At 36.2% G+C, this 18,372-nt stretch overlaps 1 protein-coding gene across 1 annotated transcript in view; it reads right to left on the reverse strand.

The window, feature by feature from the left end:
- Positions 1-3,741: 3,741 nt before the first annotated feature.
- The window catches only part of LOC127626653 (protein sidekick-2-like), a 92,545-nt gene continuing 77,914 nt past the window's right edge, over positions 3,742-18,372 (reverse strand). Inside the window, exons 43-45 of the mRNA XM_052102632.1 lie at positions 17,448-17,577; positions 7,698-7,757; positions 3,742-5,759 (exon numbers count right to left, since the gene is read on the reverse strand). Of these exons, the coding sequence (XP_051958592.1) occupies positions 5,352-5,759; positions 7,698-7,757; positions 17,448-17,577 (598 nt within the window). The 3' untranslated portion in view covers positions 3,742-5,351. The remainder of the gene's footprint in view (positions 5,760-7,697; positions 7,758-17,447; positions 17,578-18,372) is intronic.

An 18,372-nucleotide genomic window follows, 5' to 3' on the forward strand; every position in this document is an offset into this window, starting at 1 on the left:
TGCACAGCATCACAGTGTACACACACATCCTCCATCTTTGTCATAAATATCAGGATACAACATTAGCAATAAAACCATTAAATACACATAAGGACATTCAAAATAGCATTCAAATTAACCCATAACATCCAAGTACAGACATACCCAATGGCAAATAGGCATATGTCGGCATATAAGAAAATCCCAATGCCCATCTGAGTACTTATGCCATTTTTTGTGTTTTGTTGTGATTAAAAACAATATAAAACCCTAATTACATTTGCAGAACTTTCAAAGTCAGATTCCCCTTCAAACGTTCTTGTAAAAAGCCACAAAATCAGTCAGCAAAATCCCCATAACTTCTAAAACAGGTGATTGCTTCCTGATGTCCTTTTTATAGTGTTAGCAAGCATAGGTTGATCAATGAGCTCATATTTAGTGGTAAAGAACTATTCTTTAATTGCCATCAAATCATTTATCAACTTTTTGATCTCGGTATGGTGTATATAACTGTTCTACGGAAGCAGAAGCACTATATAATTTAAGAATTAACACAAAATTAACAGATGTAACCACAAACAGGAGCCAACTGTGCAGATGGTTTATGCATGAATTGCACCTGCATTACATTAATAGAGTCTTAAAATAAAAGATTTTAAAGTCCAGATGTGGATATAGTTAAATATTGGTTAGCTAATTGCTCATGGCATGATACAGACAGTTATTAAACTACTTATCATGAACATTATAATCTCCTAAGAACCATTTAAGAACCCTATACTACAGAGAAGAATGGTTCTTGATCATTAAAGTGTTTTTTGTTGATCTTGATCCTTCAAAGAACCCTTGATAGAGCCCCATGACCTGATTAAATTAAATGAAGAACTTCAATCTCAAAAATCATCCAAAACCACCAATGATCTCCCTCTTCTCATAGTTTTGTAGGATGATAAATCAAGTCATAGATAAATCAAGATAATCTCTTGATGTCTGAGTTAAGACTAACATAAAAAAAAAAAAATGCTTCCAATGCCTACAAACTCCAGACATGCTGTATCCACAGACTTTATATAACCTGATATTACATAAGCATATTTTCCTTTAATATTTATCAGTTGGGCTTGTGCACATCAATCATTTATATGTCAAAAGATATTTAGTTGAATTCAGGTATGCAGTGCTCAGAAGCACATGTTTTATATTAGATTTTACTTCTGGTAAAGAAAAAGGAAGATATATATATATATATACACACAACAGTTAGTTCCGGTCGTCGAATCTGATTGAACGAGAGACGTTCCATGAGCATTGATGGTCTGACACCATCAGCAGTCCCGACGCTTCACTGTGTGTGTATCACTCCGTGTTCATGCTGTTCTAAACAAAAGTGTAAGAGCAGTGCATAAGTGTTAAGAGAGTCTTTTTTTTATTACATATGTTAGCCTGCAGGTGGTGGCAAAAGATCATTTTTGTGTTTAAAATGAGCCAGTTAGGTGATGTGAATTGAATCCGCGTTAGCTAGTGTTTACATAAACCAGCTCTTTGTGATTGCTTGAATTACTACTACTAAAGCTAGGAAATAGCTTTAAACGACTTTAAACGAACAACTTCAGCATTATGGCTCATCGCAGCTGAGAGACACAACAGACTTATTCATTTCACAATGGGTGCTGTTTAAAATGTGGTTTCTATAGTGATCAACTCTCACCAGCTACAGCGAGAATTTCCCCTGCTTGGATGCTATTTTTCCACTGAGAAAGCTGACCTTCAGAAAGCTGACAGCATCTCAGCTTGAGAGTGGCAACAGGTGATTGCACACGCTCTCTCGCGCTCTCTCTCTCTCTCTCTCTCTCTCACTCACACACACACACATCCTTGCTTATCCAATAACTTGTTAGAAACAGCACAAGCCGTGATGCTATTTCTGAAGTGACATTTTTTAATTCCTAACAAAGGCTTGGACGCATCATTTGTTTTGAACCAGCAACGGCAGATTCTGATCGGTCATGTAAGAAAGTAGTTCCAAGCACAAATGCATTTTTTATGACAGTATTCAGTTTTTCCTAATTCTTTTAAATTTACTTGTTCATTGAACGGTTGGTTATAAGCAATACCACATGAGCAAGAGTGCGATATAGCACTACATCAGCACTGCTGTGATTCCGCCGCAGGCCAAGTGCCATAGGTTATCACAGCAGTGCTGATTTAGGGCCATATAGCACGATTGCGAGTGTAATATTGCTAATATACAACAGTCTCTCTCTCTCTCTCTCTCTCTCTCTCTCTCTCTCTCATATATATATATATATATATATATATATATATATATATATATATATATATATATATATATATATATATTATTTATTTATTTTTGAAAGGGAGTACATAACTTAATTCACTGAAAGTTATGCTCTTAGGACAGTTTTAGACACAGGATTTTACGTCAATATAATTTTTTACATGAAAAAAATATATTTTTTTTGCCTTCAGCCAAAGACAAGTATAATGTAAAGACACTGCGGCTCTGTTTTTCTATAAACTTTTTCTATATGTACTCTGTTTAAGTATCGCAAACTGCCCAACATAACAACACTGACTCACCGTTGTCTCACTTTGGGGTGGGGGCTGTCTGTTTGTCCAAACAGTGGAAGATGGGGGGAGTACTTCAGAAAAATGCATAAAATAGTCATTATTTTTGCAATTCCAATTAGTGACACTAGTGGCATAGAAATGTTACACTTCACCTTAAAAGGACAGCAGTTACTCAAACGTTAGTGTTTATATTCTTTAAGAAGTTCCTCTTGTGTATTAAGATCAAGAAAATCAACTTTAATGTGCAAATTAGTTTAAAATTGGATACAAAAAGGGTCCACAGCGGGATGAGTATGTTGGGGATCTCCCTCCATTTACACACATTTCTGTCTGTGAGATCATTGCCCTAAAATTACAGGGTTCTCTGTCTTACTCTCACCACCCTCCTCCTCCTGTGAGGGATTTGGAGAGAAATAATCCAGAAGAGAGATTTTTTAATGTTTGCAGTTGTCACTTAAGTATTAAAAATGATTTTGATCACCACAGGGAAAGAAAATAATAAGTATGTGTAAAATGTGAAAAATAAATGTTCTTGCTTATATGGTCAAAAAGCATGCTTTATGCTGTCTATACTTGGTGGAGCAGTCTGACAGTAGACTGTCTGGAGTGAACAGATGTTACCAACGTAAAAGGGTTTCACAGGTCTGTTGATCCGATTTACAAACACTCTTTAACACAAAGGGAGCAACAGGGCTGAGAAACTTTAAGTGACAGGCCACACATATAGCCATCAGAGGGCTTTAAAGACCGATTTTTCACATTAACCTTTACAGTGTAACGAATACAAACGGATGCTCAAATTAACACGCAAAAAGTATAACATTATTGGATGCAAACATATTCCGTCACCTTGATTTGCCAATTATGACATAGATCAACATCCTTGTCACTTTTTGAATGGCATTTCTATCAACCAATCTGATTTTAGGGTAAGGGTTAGGCCAGAAACCATAACAGTAGTTGACATGCAAGAAAATATTTATGTTAAAGTGCTATAACACTTTTTGTGATCTGGTAATTTATGAATATGGCTTAGATTAGATCTAGATCTAGATTGGAAATAAATATGTAATTCCAAGGTCATGACCCTTCAAATTTCCCTTTTCAAATCGCCATTCAAGCCAATAACATTTGCATAAAACATCATTTATTTAGGAATATACTGTGTTCAGGCAGACTGAGCATGTGATTGGCCTTGTTTATACAGTACACACAGTAACATCACTTCACAGAAAAGAAAGAGCAAACGACATCATTAAACCACAAAAATAAGCTGTGCAAGTGCCATTTTGTTCTCTGCTGGCTTCATGTCAGGTCCCTTAGTCCGTTTTCTTTTATCTTCTGAAACTTTAAATATCCGTGCCAAAGCAAAGTGGTGAATTATCCATGTGGTCCAAAGTACACAGGTAAAATACATTTGCTTGGTTGCACAATCTTTGAAATGTTATCAGCTATGACATAATATCTTGCCAGATAATCAGAGCTTCCATGTAGTAAAGCCATTAACGGCAAAGATGACTTGGTAGTGGTAAATGTCTTTGAAAGATCTCCGTAATGAAGAAGTGTGAGAATAGAAACTTTTCGCTAGGCATTTGAAGTCCAGCACTGCTTGAAATGCTGGAAAAAGAATAATCTCTGCTGTTTATTTTTGTGTCCGACGGTAACATTTGTACAGGGGAAATACGACCTAAAGCTCAGGATGACATCATAGAGTCAAATCAAAAGGAGCAACAAATGACACGCCCTCAACACACCTAATGCTGACATTAATAACTCTGAATGCTTGATCCAGAGCAAAAGTATAATAGTATAACACTAAATGAGGCTTTTACATATTTGGCCTTTGACCCATCAGTTTCACATGGGAAATATACTTGAGCTCCTATCATCAACTTTACAAACACAATGCACATTTCCCCTCTGGAAAAACATTCAAAAAACTATTTAGCATGAAGCACTTAATTTGACCCGTGGCCTTTTTAAAGCACTGGTGAAAATGTACCTGTCACATCAATAGATTATGCTGGCCTTCCAACTCTTACATGTTCTAAGTGCTGGCAAGTCTTCATCAGATCACAGTCTCTTAGTCGCTTGATCAGAATGAACTTTGTAACTTTTCCTTCTCACCCAAGTACTTTGTCAAAAGCGTAAGGAGTCAAAATAATTTTTTAAAGTTTTGCTTTTTTCTTGATGTCCCAAACACCGTTACGTTAAGTGCTAAGATACAACACAATATTTTCACCTTAGACAGGCCCTATTATTTATTAATTTTTCATGTGTTGGTGCTCTTGTCCAGCATATGTAACTTACTTTGATTGTGTTTAACTGTATAATATGGAACAAAATAAACAAATAATTATAGTAAAAAATTAAAATTAAAAAAATTAAAACAAGATGAAAAACTAAATTAATTTGAAAAAGTAATCAAGCCATGCAGTTTCACGTGCAGCACAAACAAACCCCAACTTAAACAAAAAAGCTCACTTTTCTCATTGCTTGTCTTTTCAAGTGATTGTCTTTCATATGAAGCAACATACACTGAAAGCAACACACACAAGCAAAGAAACCAAAGAGCAAATACACCTCTGGCATCTGTGTGCAATTCTGAGACCAAATAAAGAGTATAAAAATAAAAATAAGCTTGCAATGACGTTGCGCAACAGATCCAGGGTTGATATTTGCTGTCATACTTCTACATACGTTTGACCAGGCTTTGGAAAAGTAGAAGATCTTTCTGCCTTCATATTTTATTCCTCTGTACATATATTTTCATTCTATTAAACAAATGATGAGAAGCCAGCAATTGGGGCCCTTGAGCCAGGGGCCAAACTGCTCGGGGGACGATAAAGTGTGCCATGCTGACTTGGCGGGTTTGAGCTCTGCTGGGAGGGAGTAGGAGTTCGGCTGCCCTTGGGTCTGAAGAGGGTGCCAGTCTGGGACTGGCTCTGGGGTGTTGGTGAACTTAGCTGTGGGGGGAATGGGGGTAGAGGGGGCAGAGGTGGTGGAGGGGCACTGGGTTTGGGATCTCCAGACTCTGATTCAGTGTAGTTGTAGGCCTGTACTCGAGATATTCCCTTCTGCTGCCTACGCCAGGAGTTGTAGTAGGTGGGGTCGCTGATGTAGTGGTTAACGAACGAATGAGTCTTCTGCCGGTTAGGATCCACCTCATATTCGCTGTCGCTGCCCTATGGCGGAGAGAGACAAATTGAGCAAAGCATAAGTGATGGAAATTGCTTCCACAATCTCAAATTTGAAGGAGGGGAAATATGATTTAAGAAGATGTCTAGGTACAGTCCATTGAACCCAAGCTTGTGCAACAAATAATCATCATCTGTCACCATCACATTGACAGGCAGGTTTGTACATTTACGCAATGCTCTTTATTTTGTTATGCTATTTGTGCAGTAGTGCAGATAATTCAGGTTTATATACCTTCCAAATTTAGGTCTATAATGGCCAGAACTTAGAAAAACAAATATGACAACAGAAGTTAAAATGTCTTGGGTTGCTCCAATAAGGACTCAATTAAATTGAGTGCAGAGGTAATCCACCATTTGTTGATCCTATTTTTATTTTTATTTGATTTGTGTTGCTCCGCTTAATTTTAAATAATGAGTGGTGGTGGCGTAGTGGGCTAAACCACAGAAATGTTAAGCAGAAGGGTGCCGGTTCGATCCCCACAGCCACCACCATTGTGTCCTTGAGCAAGGCACTTAACTCAAGGTTGCTCTGGGGGGATTGTCCATGTAATAAGTGCACTGTATGTCGCTTTGGATAAAAGTGTCTGCTAATGCATAAATGTAAATTCAGTTTAACAAATCAGAAATCTTAAAATGTGATCAAAACCTTCGTCTGTGGTTATTTTTGTTCGCCATGATGGATTCCGTAACCTAGCTTTAAATCTTTAGTACACAGGGTTGATCAAAAAGTTTAAGAAAATGTCGAAAATATACCTCAGCTACAAATTTCAAGGTAATACCTAAAAGAGATTTAAAGCAGAGTTTAAAGTAATGGAGCAACATGATTAAATTGAATCTAGATTTACAATGAAATTGAAATCAGGATCAAAACGATGGTTTAAATTTAACCCTGATTATTTTTACCTTTGGTGTAACAGAATTATCAGATAAACCTGGATTTAATCTTAGTTCAAGACTAATCCTTGTTGGTGCAACCCACCCTTAAAGAACTCAAATAAAGTCTGACAAGTGTGAATTTGGTGAAATAGCTAAGTTTTGTTTATTAACTTGGTCAAAAATACATTTGATTTGAAAAGTCAAAGGTTAAAATCATTGCTCATATAACAAACTTTAAGTTACCATGCCATTGTCGAGTATAATAATGTAATGCTTGGTATTTTTAATGTGAGATTGATATCACAAGAACTTCTGTGGCAAGAGCTCTTTTGTGTTTGTGTTCTTGTGTTTTCGGGTTCTTAACTTTTTATTTAAATTCTGCTCTCGCAATGTGATAAAAGACAACAGACACTGAGGCCTTGCATTCTGGTCACTGGATTTAATGAACCATATCGCATTCCACTGGACTACATTTGGTATCTCTTATTTCTCTTCTTAATTCCTCTCTTACTTTATATCACTTAACCAGTTTATGTTCATGGGGGTGCTCATTTTCTCCCAATCTCTTCACTTCTAATCTCTAAAAGCTTCTTTTACTATGAGCATGTTTCTTAAGTATATTTTTAAATGCATCTTTATGATAGACATTTCTGATACTAACACATAAATGTATCTTTTTAGTATCTGTCTGTTTCTAAAAGTCATAAATCTTTCCGATAACACAACTTCTGCATTGAATGGCCAATGAATGAAAAGGCACAAGCATCCACACTTGTTGCTAATGTAAGGGGCGTGCATTTACAAATAGAGAGACAAACCAAAGAACGTCTACAACCAGTCTAGTAAAATTATCTTCTGCTATAGTATCCTTGATGCTTTGGGACTATTATTGTACATAGTGGCACCAATAACCAATAACAACATATTGTATGTGTCACCATATGGAGGAGGATTGACCATGTATGTATGAATCTAATGTAGAGTATAGGAATGGATGAGCACTTAGAAGCAACTTCCTGTCAATCAATGCACAATGCATGTCCTCACCCCTTGAGTTGGAAGAGTATGATGGAGGCCCCCAGTCTTAAAGGAGAAAACAAGCGCCTCCTAGAGGTAAACAGAGACATGGGGTTTAAAGTACAGTGAGGGCCATATTTTAGTCACATATGGGCCAAATAATTTCATTGGGCTAAAAATGGTTTCTTTCTCAAAAATGGTGTAGTACCCTTACAAAAACCTCTGGCGGTACCATGAATTAGTGATATAACAAATGGTCATACCATAGTACTTTGATATACAGATGGGTCCAAAAGACATTTAATACAACATTTTTCATAACAGGTTATTTGAGAGTAAATCTCACATGAAAAATGTACATGAATTTAATAATTTCTTCTAATTTCTAAAGTCCCCATTTTGCTGTAATGACAACGTGCTGGCATGGATTCCACAAGTTTGTGCAAAACCTGATGACCATGTTATCCAGCATCTTGTGTGCTTCAGTGGAAGAAAGGAAATCTGACCTTTTGTAAAAAAAAAAAGAGTTAACAAATCAATGCCTCAAGTGTGCTTACATTTGATTAGTGACCGAGAAATAGAGCAGAATCGTAAATATTTCTTCTCCATTTTACATGATAACTTTTCTTTACTGAAACCTTTTCAAAATAATAGAGCTTATAATTAAAGACTTTTGGACCCCACAATACACCATGGTACTATTCAAATGCTATATTTTTATACCATGATGTTTAAAAGGTACCATTAGGTACATCAAAGACTGCCATGGTATTATCAGCATGGAAGTGTCCAAAAACTTATTACCATAGTCTATTTTAATGGTGATACCATGATCATTTTTTGTAAGGGTAATGGGGCTATGAGCATGTCTTCTCTATACTTTCTTTGACACACTAATACATTTCCATCTTAAACCTGCTCTCCATCAATACCTTCCCACTACTCATTTTGACATATCTGGCTTACACTTATAAGACTTTGACCAGAGTTGACCAGAGATTTTGACCAAGTATCATGTGCCAACTGGAGAGCAGTAAAATAAAAAGAGAGAAAGAACCATCATAGCTCAGACTATAATATGTTAGCAAATCCTTTTATTATTACTTGTCTATCCTCACTTCCCCTCTCCACATTCCTTACTTCTTTAATCTCACCATCGATTCAGAATCTAGGAACTACTTATGCAGGATTTAGGGACTGATTCTGATCATTTACTCTCTGAATAGCGAAACTGTTGTACGATTGTTTGATATACTGTCATAAAAACTAATTTCATCATGTTTATATTTACCCTGTCCAAGTGCAACACTGACATCGTAGGTCTCTTAGTATTCTCTATAGTCTGTCCAAAAGCACTAAGAGACAACTGGAGATGGGGAAAGAAAATAAGAGAGAACGAACAATCGTAGCGCAGGCTTTTAGTGTTTGAATATCCTTTTAAGCATACTTCTCTGTCCTCACCAGTCTCCTCCCTCTCTCTATCTCTATTCTCACCAGGAATTCAGAATCTGGGGATTTCCAGTGATGGTTTTAGGGTCTGTCTGATCTTCACTTAATATCTAGACTATTTAAAAAAATAATTTTTTTACATACTCTTGAACCCGGTTGCTAACATAAAAACAAATTTCATCGAGTGTATTTATCCTGTCCAAGAACAACACCATCATTTTGGGTCTTTTACTGTGTTGCACTAAGAAATGGATGAAAAACAACATGTGTTTTTCATGCACTTTTTCAACCCTGTTATTGATGTAGAAACTAATTTCATCAAGATTAGTAATCCTTTCCAAGAGCAACACTGATATGTTGTGCCTTCTACTGTATTAAAATAGAAAATTGAAAAAAAAACAACAGCATTTCTTTGCACTTCTTCAACCCTGTTATTGACAGAATTATTTTGTCATGTTTAGTCATCCTGCACGAGAGCAACAATATCATTTTGTGCCTTTACTCCAGCTCAATAAAAATGGTAGAAAAACAACATAATTTCCATGCACATATTCAATCCTGTTATTGACAAAAATACATTTTATCAAGTTTCTTTGTTCTGCATTACACTAGGACATGTATGAAAAACAACAGAATTTCCTGGCACTTCTTCAACCCTGTTATTGATACAAAAAAAAAAATCTGGTCCAAGAGCTCTTTCACTGAACACTGAAAGTGAGAGTAAATCTCACTGAAAGTGGAAGAAAAACAACCAAATTCCCTTGTACTTCTTCCACCCTGATATTGAACTAATACCTAATTTCATCGAGTTTATTCATTCTTGACCAAGAACACTATCATGTTGTGTCTTATAGGACTACTATAACATCTTTATGGCAGGACAAACATTGTGCTTATAACTTAACAGTTCAAGGTTTCTTTTCTTTGCATGTTATAGCACTAACACTACCAATACACAACTCTCCAGTCCATATTATTGTAACATACAGACATATGTGATCCATATGAATCCACTCAAATTCCACAGTGGAATGCAATTTTCCCCAAACCAGCCCCACATTCGCATTAAATAAGAGCTGCAGCTTTCATGCCAAATACCTGCTAAATCTTTTTCTTTCCTTTTTTGCCTTTCTTTATACTTGTCAAGGACCTTTAAGGAAGACTACGTGAGGTATAATGAAATACAGAAATGGGCTTTGTTTCATATCTTTACAAAACGAAAGAGAAAAACTGTTGATATGGGAAAGTTTCTGAATAATCCCCCTTGGAATCCCAATTTAGTGGCATCCCCACTAAATTAATCATTATTAAAATAAATATCACCTTTGGCCTTTCCTGCAATAACTACTAATGTAGACAGGGCCGGATGTAGGAATGGGCAGGGCTGACCCCACCCAAACGTGAGTCTTGCCCACCCAATCAAACATTTGGGAAACATGGTTTTAAATAATAAAATAATAATAATAATATATATATATATATATATATATATATATATATATATATATATATATATATATTTACAATTCATGCTTTGGTTAAAAACTATATGGGGGTGGGCTGTAGACTGCCCAACCAATCACAAAACAGCACCAGAAATGTGTAGGGTTTTTTTATTTTTGTCATTGGCCAAAGCAACGACACACTCAAGAAGCGTCTGCTGAGTGTTTTGGTGTAATGTATAGGTTTTTAATGCCCATAAAAAAAGCCTGGTGCTGTCTCAGTGTGCTGTGACCATGTGGCTGCTGTTAATGTATCACAGGCTCCTCTTATGAAATATCTCCCCCTCCCTCTACATCAACTTCCCATAATCACGCTGCAGGTATTCGTGAAATACTGGACATGAATTATAAAGTAGAGGTCAATGCTGGATGGATATTTCAGACCTGCTCCCGAGAGATTCTATCTCTCTGTTATCATAGGCTATTTTTATTTCAATTCCCAATCTGATAAAAAAAAATTTAAAAAAATATCACTCTAACATTCCCAGATGTCTGATTGACCTTTGGCTAGTTTCAAAGTTTTGTTTGTACCTTTCTTTAATAAAGCATTAACACACATAACACTAAGGGACTTTCCGCTGCATGGAGCAAAAATAACACTCACACATGAAATAAATCTATTTTATTTTTTAAATAGATTTATATTTTGCGGGAGTGTCGCGGGTCATTTCTTTCTCCCATTTCCACACACACATCATCCCGCCCACACCTACACTCAGGAATCAAACTTGTCCCGCACCGCACTGTTGCGAGTCGTGTGCTTCTGTTTTCCCTGTTGTTAATTCAGTGTCGATGAGAGATTCTGTCTCCATGAGTCTTACATCTCTTATACATCTTTTTACAGTGCTGTGATAGTTTTTTGTTTATTACTTGTCATTGCTTTTTAAACTACTCTATGTTTGCCATTAAAATAACCTTTGGTGCTTAAATACAAGTTTGGTACTTTCCATCCATCCATCTATCCATCCATCCAAATTCCCGTGTTCCCTAAATTACTTTACACATATAGTTTCACTGGAAAAAATAGCAATACCCTTTGCTACCCTAAAAAGTCCATCCTCATTAACTAACATTGAAATTGAGAACATGGTTTGAATTATTTTGATATGGATTTTGTTGTTACTGCATTTTCACACAATGCTTACTCTGAATTTCAGCAGATGAAACAAACTCATCTGTCACTGGACAAATCATAAGAGACCTGTTTCAGTCAGAACTCAATTTTGCATTTTGCCTTTGTAGGGCAGCATCATTTCTTATTACATTTCTGTCAAACAGAAAGAATTGTCATCATTTAACATTATACAATTATTCTTTAATTAGTTGCAATCTGTGTCAAATTTTAGGATCTTAATCTTATATGTTATTGATCGCTCATCTAATATATTCCCTTTCCCTCCATCATATTTTACTCCTTGATATTATTTCTCTCCACTCCATCCTTGCATTTGTGGGGACTCTAATTTGTCTTTGTAATTTGCTTTAAGGCTGTAATTCTAATTGATCTAAAAGTGAATTGCTTTATCTTGTTTCTTAGTCATGGAGGTAGTATACTGTTTGGCTATGATCAATATCAAAACTTAGTATACTACCTCCATGTATACTACCTCTATACTTCAATCTTATGAGTCAAGTCAAATTTATTTGTATAGCACTTTTAACAATAGCAGTTGTTTCAAATAAGGTGTACATGAAATTATGCTATAACAAAAAATTTATGAATACAATGCCAATATTAGTTACCTTTAGAACTATTAATGGTTAAAATTAGTATGTATGATTATATACAATGTTTATCAGTAAAATATAGTTATACTGGGTCTTATGATCTTGACAATTACGCCATGTTACGCCAATTAAAGACATTAAATTAGTAGTCTGAGTAACCCCTCCCCCATCCTAAATGCCCACTTATGATATCCCCCAGCCCACCCTAGCATAGCTGTCAGAAGCCGGGCCTGAATGCAGGTACAAATTTGCTTAACTGCCATATTCTGTTGAGTGTTCAAAAACGGCTTGGATCATTTCCCAATCCCATATCCCATTTTTTCCCCCCTAGGTTTTTCATTTCTCAACTATCCTATAAATACAAGCTTCAAAAAGCCAATAAATAAATGATTCTTGTAACATTACTTCTTGAGATGTATTCTCTTGAATGAAAGCAGTGCTGGGTTTTTAATGAGATGCATTCCAGTAATACCAGCAAATTCAACAACACAAAGAGATGCAAACAAACCACCCTCATATTCAGCCTTGAGAGCTTTTTCTGTTCAGCATGACCTCACAGTGAAGTGAAGCCCAGAAACTGAAGCTGCATGCTGACACGGTGTGTGTGGGTCTGTGTGTGGTCATCAAAACATGTCAGCTGACACAGAGCGATGTGATCCACCCCTGCCCTCCCCCGCTGATACAAGACGGATGTGACAGCTGTTCTTTCCTCTAAACATGTTTGTGTCCATTCAACTACTCGTGTTTTTCTCTCTCCTAATCCAAGCTGTTTGGCTATGATCAATATCAATACTCAGTCCAACTTTAAATTAATTGTAGTGTTTTACTAGTCAAAAGTTTGGGCATATTTAACAAAATGTATGTTACTCATAATCTTAGAAAGGTTTAAACTAAAGGCATATGCTTGAAATTCTTTTTTTTTAGTTTTAGAATTTATGAAAAAAAGTATCTATATATTTATCTATTTATATATTAATGCAGTGGTTCCCAATCCGGTTCCTAGAGGTTCCCCAACACTGCACAGTTTGTATATCTCCCTTGTCTGACACACCCAATCCAGGTCTTGGAGTCTCTTCAAACGAGCTGATGAGTTGAATCAGGTATGTTTGATTAGGGAGAAATGGGCTGTGTCTCATTTGGAAGGATGCGTCCTCCAGAGTTCGCATTTGTCTCCCGCATACGTCATCGAGGCTGTCTCGTTTCAGAAAAGCGAGTAGGACAGTTCGAATGCAGCCTTCGAATGCAACCTTCTTTCATGGGAATTTGGAGGATGCATGAGGTAAATTTTTCGTGGGCACTCACAACCCACAATTCTTTGCTTCAACGGAAATGTCTAAACAAATGACATAAATATGATGTTCAAACAACAAGGAATGTTAATTTCCAAGTAAAAAGTACCTTAGTAGATGGGTGCAGAGTATATAATTTATATAATTGTATTAATATATAATCAAAATAAATTATTAGACTAAAAGTGCACCTGTAAAATCTATTTTCTTTTCTGTTTACATTGTTATAACTCTCCTAAAATTTACCTGATACGTTCCCTTCTAAAGAGACTTAATTCCATTCTCAACCAAAAGTGCTTGTGCTTGTTAAAGAGTGGCGTGCTGTCATAGCAACAGTGTTACATTCGGTTTCCGTTTGTCCAACGAAGGCCGTCTCGTTTAAACGAGACTTGTTTAAAGGAGGACACTCAGTATACTGCAGCCGTCAAAGGACGTGCCCTACCTAGCACCCAGCCCTCCAAACGAAACACAGTGGTGGAATTCAAAAAGTGAGCTGTTGGGGGGCCTCCAGGTACAGGTTTGGGAACAACAGTATTAATGTATTTAACAATGTTTATTAATTTAATCTAAAGTAATTTAATTTAATTGGTTGATGGGAGATGAGAAGATGGGCGATAAAAGTAAACCTTTTGTTTGATGTTTCTTTTCATCTCTGAAATGTTTATATTGATACTGAGGAGAATATGTATCTTGTGTGTCCAATCTTTTGACTGGTACTGTATAACATCAAGCATGAAATTAAAATATCACAATATACAAAGACCTGTTTCAAGAAAATGATCATATCTGAAGATATCAGCCATAATATTAAGTACCATAAAGGGCAGCTTTGCCAACCCGACCGGATTAAAAAGAAATTTAGCTGGGGATTTTAGACATACTGTAGGTCTTTACTTTTACTTTATGACTTTTAGGTTGCATTTGTTAACATTAGTTAACTATATTAATTAACAGGACATGACCAATACTACAAGAAGGTGTATAAAGTAACATTAATTACTACATTAGGAGCAAACAAGAACTAGCAAAGAACCAATCATCCCAAAAAGGCAGATCAACTCAGTGCAGGCCCCTAGATTTAAGTTTCAAGGCCAGTGTGATCTAGGAAACAAAATTACCCACCCCCACCATAGCTCTACAAAGACAGAGAGAAAGAAAGAGAAAAATCCTTTTGTGTCACAGATCTGGGTTAACTGAAGTGGAGGAACGTGTGTGTGTGTGTGTGTGTGTGTGTGTTTACTTCTCATATTCCACAGTTCTATTAGAATATTGAACACAGCAGGGGATTAGACGAACTGAAGACCAACAAGTCTGTGAAGACATCCGTATCTGACTGGCATTTTAGAAATATGCTCTTAAAATGACATTATATTAAAGGGATAGTTCTCCAAAAATTTATTTTTCCATTTACCCTTATGCCATCTGTTACTTGTATGACTATCGTTCTTTTGTGGAACTCAAATAAAGATTTTTTTGAAGGATATATGATGTGATGTGTTTTTGTCCATGTAAGTCAACAGGGTCAAAAACCTTCAAGCTCCATAAAGGACATAAAATCTGCATAAAGATAATTCAGACTTCAGTGGTTTAATCCATGTCTTCTGAAGCGATATCATCGAATTTGTGTGAGAAACAGATATTGGCGCATTCATGGGAGAAGCTTGATTACACTTTCCTGTGTTTGACACATGCGCTTCTCTCACGAATGGGCCAAGGAGACTGAAGATGTTGATATTTATAGTGAAAAAGGAGTTATATTTTGGTTTGTTTCTCACCCAAAGTCTTTCGTATTGCTTCAGAAGACATGGATTAAACCGCATGAGTTGTATGGATTAACTTTATTGTGCATGTGTCTTTTTTGGAGCTTGAACGTTTTGGACCCCATTGAATTAAAAATAATGTATCCTTAGAAAGTTTCTTTTTGTGTGTTCCGCAGAAGAAAGAAATGTTATATGAGTTTGAGATGGCATCAGGGTGAATAAATGATGAGAGAATTAACATTTTTGGGTGAACTATTCCTTTAAATCTTGTTTACAGAGGTTTATTGTATGCTAAAAACAAGAAAAATGATTTGCCAATGAGGTAAGAAAAAATAAACTTAATTCAAAGGGATTTATTTATTTTCATAAATGAGGGATGTGACCATTTTTTATCATTATAATTATTATTAATTAGAATTTTTGGGTTATCAACAATGTCACAAACGCTGTTGATTGAGCTCAATTTGATTGAACCTGTAACATTCTTTTAAGTAAAAACATAAAAAAATATAAATAAATTGTAACAAGACACATTTACCCGAGAAGCAGGCTATAAATGACATTAAATATTAAATCTTGTCTTCAGAGAACTCTAACATGATTTTAGTGGGATAACATCTCTTATAACCTTATACGTGTAAAGTTACAAGCATTAGTAGCTATATATAATTTCATTGCCATGATAATGCAACACTGGTAAACATGTAAGAAATGTATCTCACTAAAATTATGTTAACATAACATGTATAATGTATTTTGGCTATACATTTGAAATAGCATCTATTTTAATGATAATGGACTGGCCCCATTCAAGATGTTTGCATATACTATATGTGTATATATATATATATATATATATATATATATATATATATATATATATATATATATATATATGACACATTGTTAACTGCTGTAGTAATGCCAGCGTTTCCAAGAAAAGTGATAAGTAGCACAAAATCAGATACAAAAAAAAAAAAAATACTTTCTAAACTCATTCCCATCCAACACACTCAAACACCTAAATGCATAAGACTAGATATAATTTCACCTCAATTTCACATCCCATTCATCTCCACTTATTTCATATAGAGTTAATTCATATAAAGACCTGGCCACAGAGGTGCACAGATTTGTTGCCTTGCCAACAGAATTTTAGCCCTCTATATTAATCTCATGAACAATGTTAGTATTAAATGCCACTGTGGTGGCTCTGGCCTTCATGGAGACAGCTCAATGGATCTCCAATAGCCTGGAGTTATCCACTCGATAAAACTTCAAAGAGACATTGTGGCCTCACCCTGCCTGACGGTGATGATATGGAACTTTATTAGGGGGCACAGGGAGAACAGTAGATGCTCTGTTCACCACCACGAGTCAAATGTGGTTGGACGCCAGTGTTCTGAAATGTGGTGGCAGGAGATGTCAGAGAATGGTGAGTAGGGGATGTAGAGTTTAGAGCTTTAGTTTAACAGAATGTAAGTGTATTTTGGAGGATCTGTCAGGGTGATGGTGACATGTGAATGAAAACAACAACTGCAATTTCTCTTATTTCTTATCAATCAATGAGATCCTAAAATCTGATTGGATTAGATATGTTCATAAACCGATATAAACATACATAAGTTCAATTCTAGATAAATGCAATTTGTGCAAGAAGAAAATATTTATACATTTCATTTTATTTCTCATTCTTATTGATGCTTCTAAGACTATTGTTGCCTACTGTTTGTAGAGCGTTTCATGACAGGGTTTAGTCCCATATGGAGCTCCATATTTTAATTAGGATTGCTTTGTAGCACGGCAGACCGTCTGGAGAGAACATTCTAGGATGTGTCAGAACGTTTTGGACATCGCACAGGACCTAACCTGATTAAGCAACTCACAATTAAGACCTCAAGCCAAAACCTCAAGTAAGGTAGACCAGACCTTTCCTGGAGGGCAGCATCCTACTTCTGAGAAAGTTTCAGCACAGCCAGCATTGTCTTTTTAAAATAGTCTGATTAGAGATTTTCAAATGTCTGAAAATATGTCATGACAGCGCGTTGTTACCTGTGAATCTGAGATCTCAGAAGGCTTCTCTGTGAGACTGCTGCTCTCTGCTGGGATCAGGTCATTGTACTTGGTGCTGACATCCTCATCAGAGTAGTTAAGACTGCCTGGACTGGGTCGAGGTGGAGACCTGAGGGAGGGATGTGGGGTGGTCAGAGTGTCTTCTATTTTGTTTTTGTTTTATTCTATCCAGTTTAACACCAAACAGACTGTTATGCATCTCAGGACATGAAGTATGAAGTGTGGGAATTGTCCAAATATAGTCTATTACACTAGAGTGAAGAAAAATGCAGAGGAAAGGTGTTTTGCATATTTCCCTATAAAGTCTGTACTTTAGGCCTGTTGACACTGAGTCCAATGCGGCATGACATAAAAGTAGAGATCTCCCGATACAATGTTTTTGAGAACAAGTATGAGTATCGACACTTCCTTTTCAGTACATACCAATAGGACACCTGCTTTTTTCCTTTATGTTTCTGTGTGTTTTTGACAGTAGCTTCTCACCTCCAGAAAAGCAGGTCCCTATGTGACCCAATGTGATTATTTCACCACAAAAGGCTGCTATTTTATCAAATACATATGTAGTCTGTATGTGCCTCGCGCTACAATGTGAATTTGCGATCTGTTCACTGTCATCTGCAACAGACAGAGTCTGCGATGCTCATGATGGTGTTTCTGTGTATGAGCCAAGCAGAAGCTTTAAAGATCTGTGCAGCCGGCATTGCCACAACACTGTCTCCACACATTCACAAGTGCTCACATTTTATGTTCTCCACACATGCCAACAATATATTTATCTAATTAAATCGCATTTTGTGGTTAAATTCTCTCACTACGACATAATGTTTTTTTTAAGAGCGTGAGTACACTAGTGTGGTATCGGACCCAATTCCGATACAGAATAGGTATTGTGACATCGCTATTA

This window comes from Xyrauchen texanus, chromosome 33, assembly GCF_025860055.1.
Source record: "Xyrauchen texanus isolate HMW12.3.18 chromosome 33, RBS_HiC_50CHRs, whole genome shotgun sequence".
Classification (NCBI taxonomy): Eukaryota; Metazoa; Chordata; class Actinopteri; order Cypriniformes; family Catostomidae; genus Xyrauchen; species Xyrauchen texanus.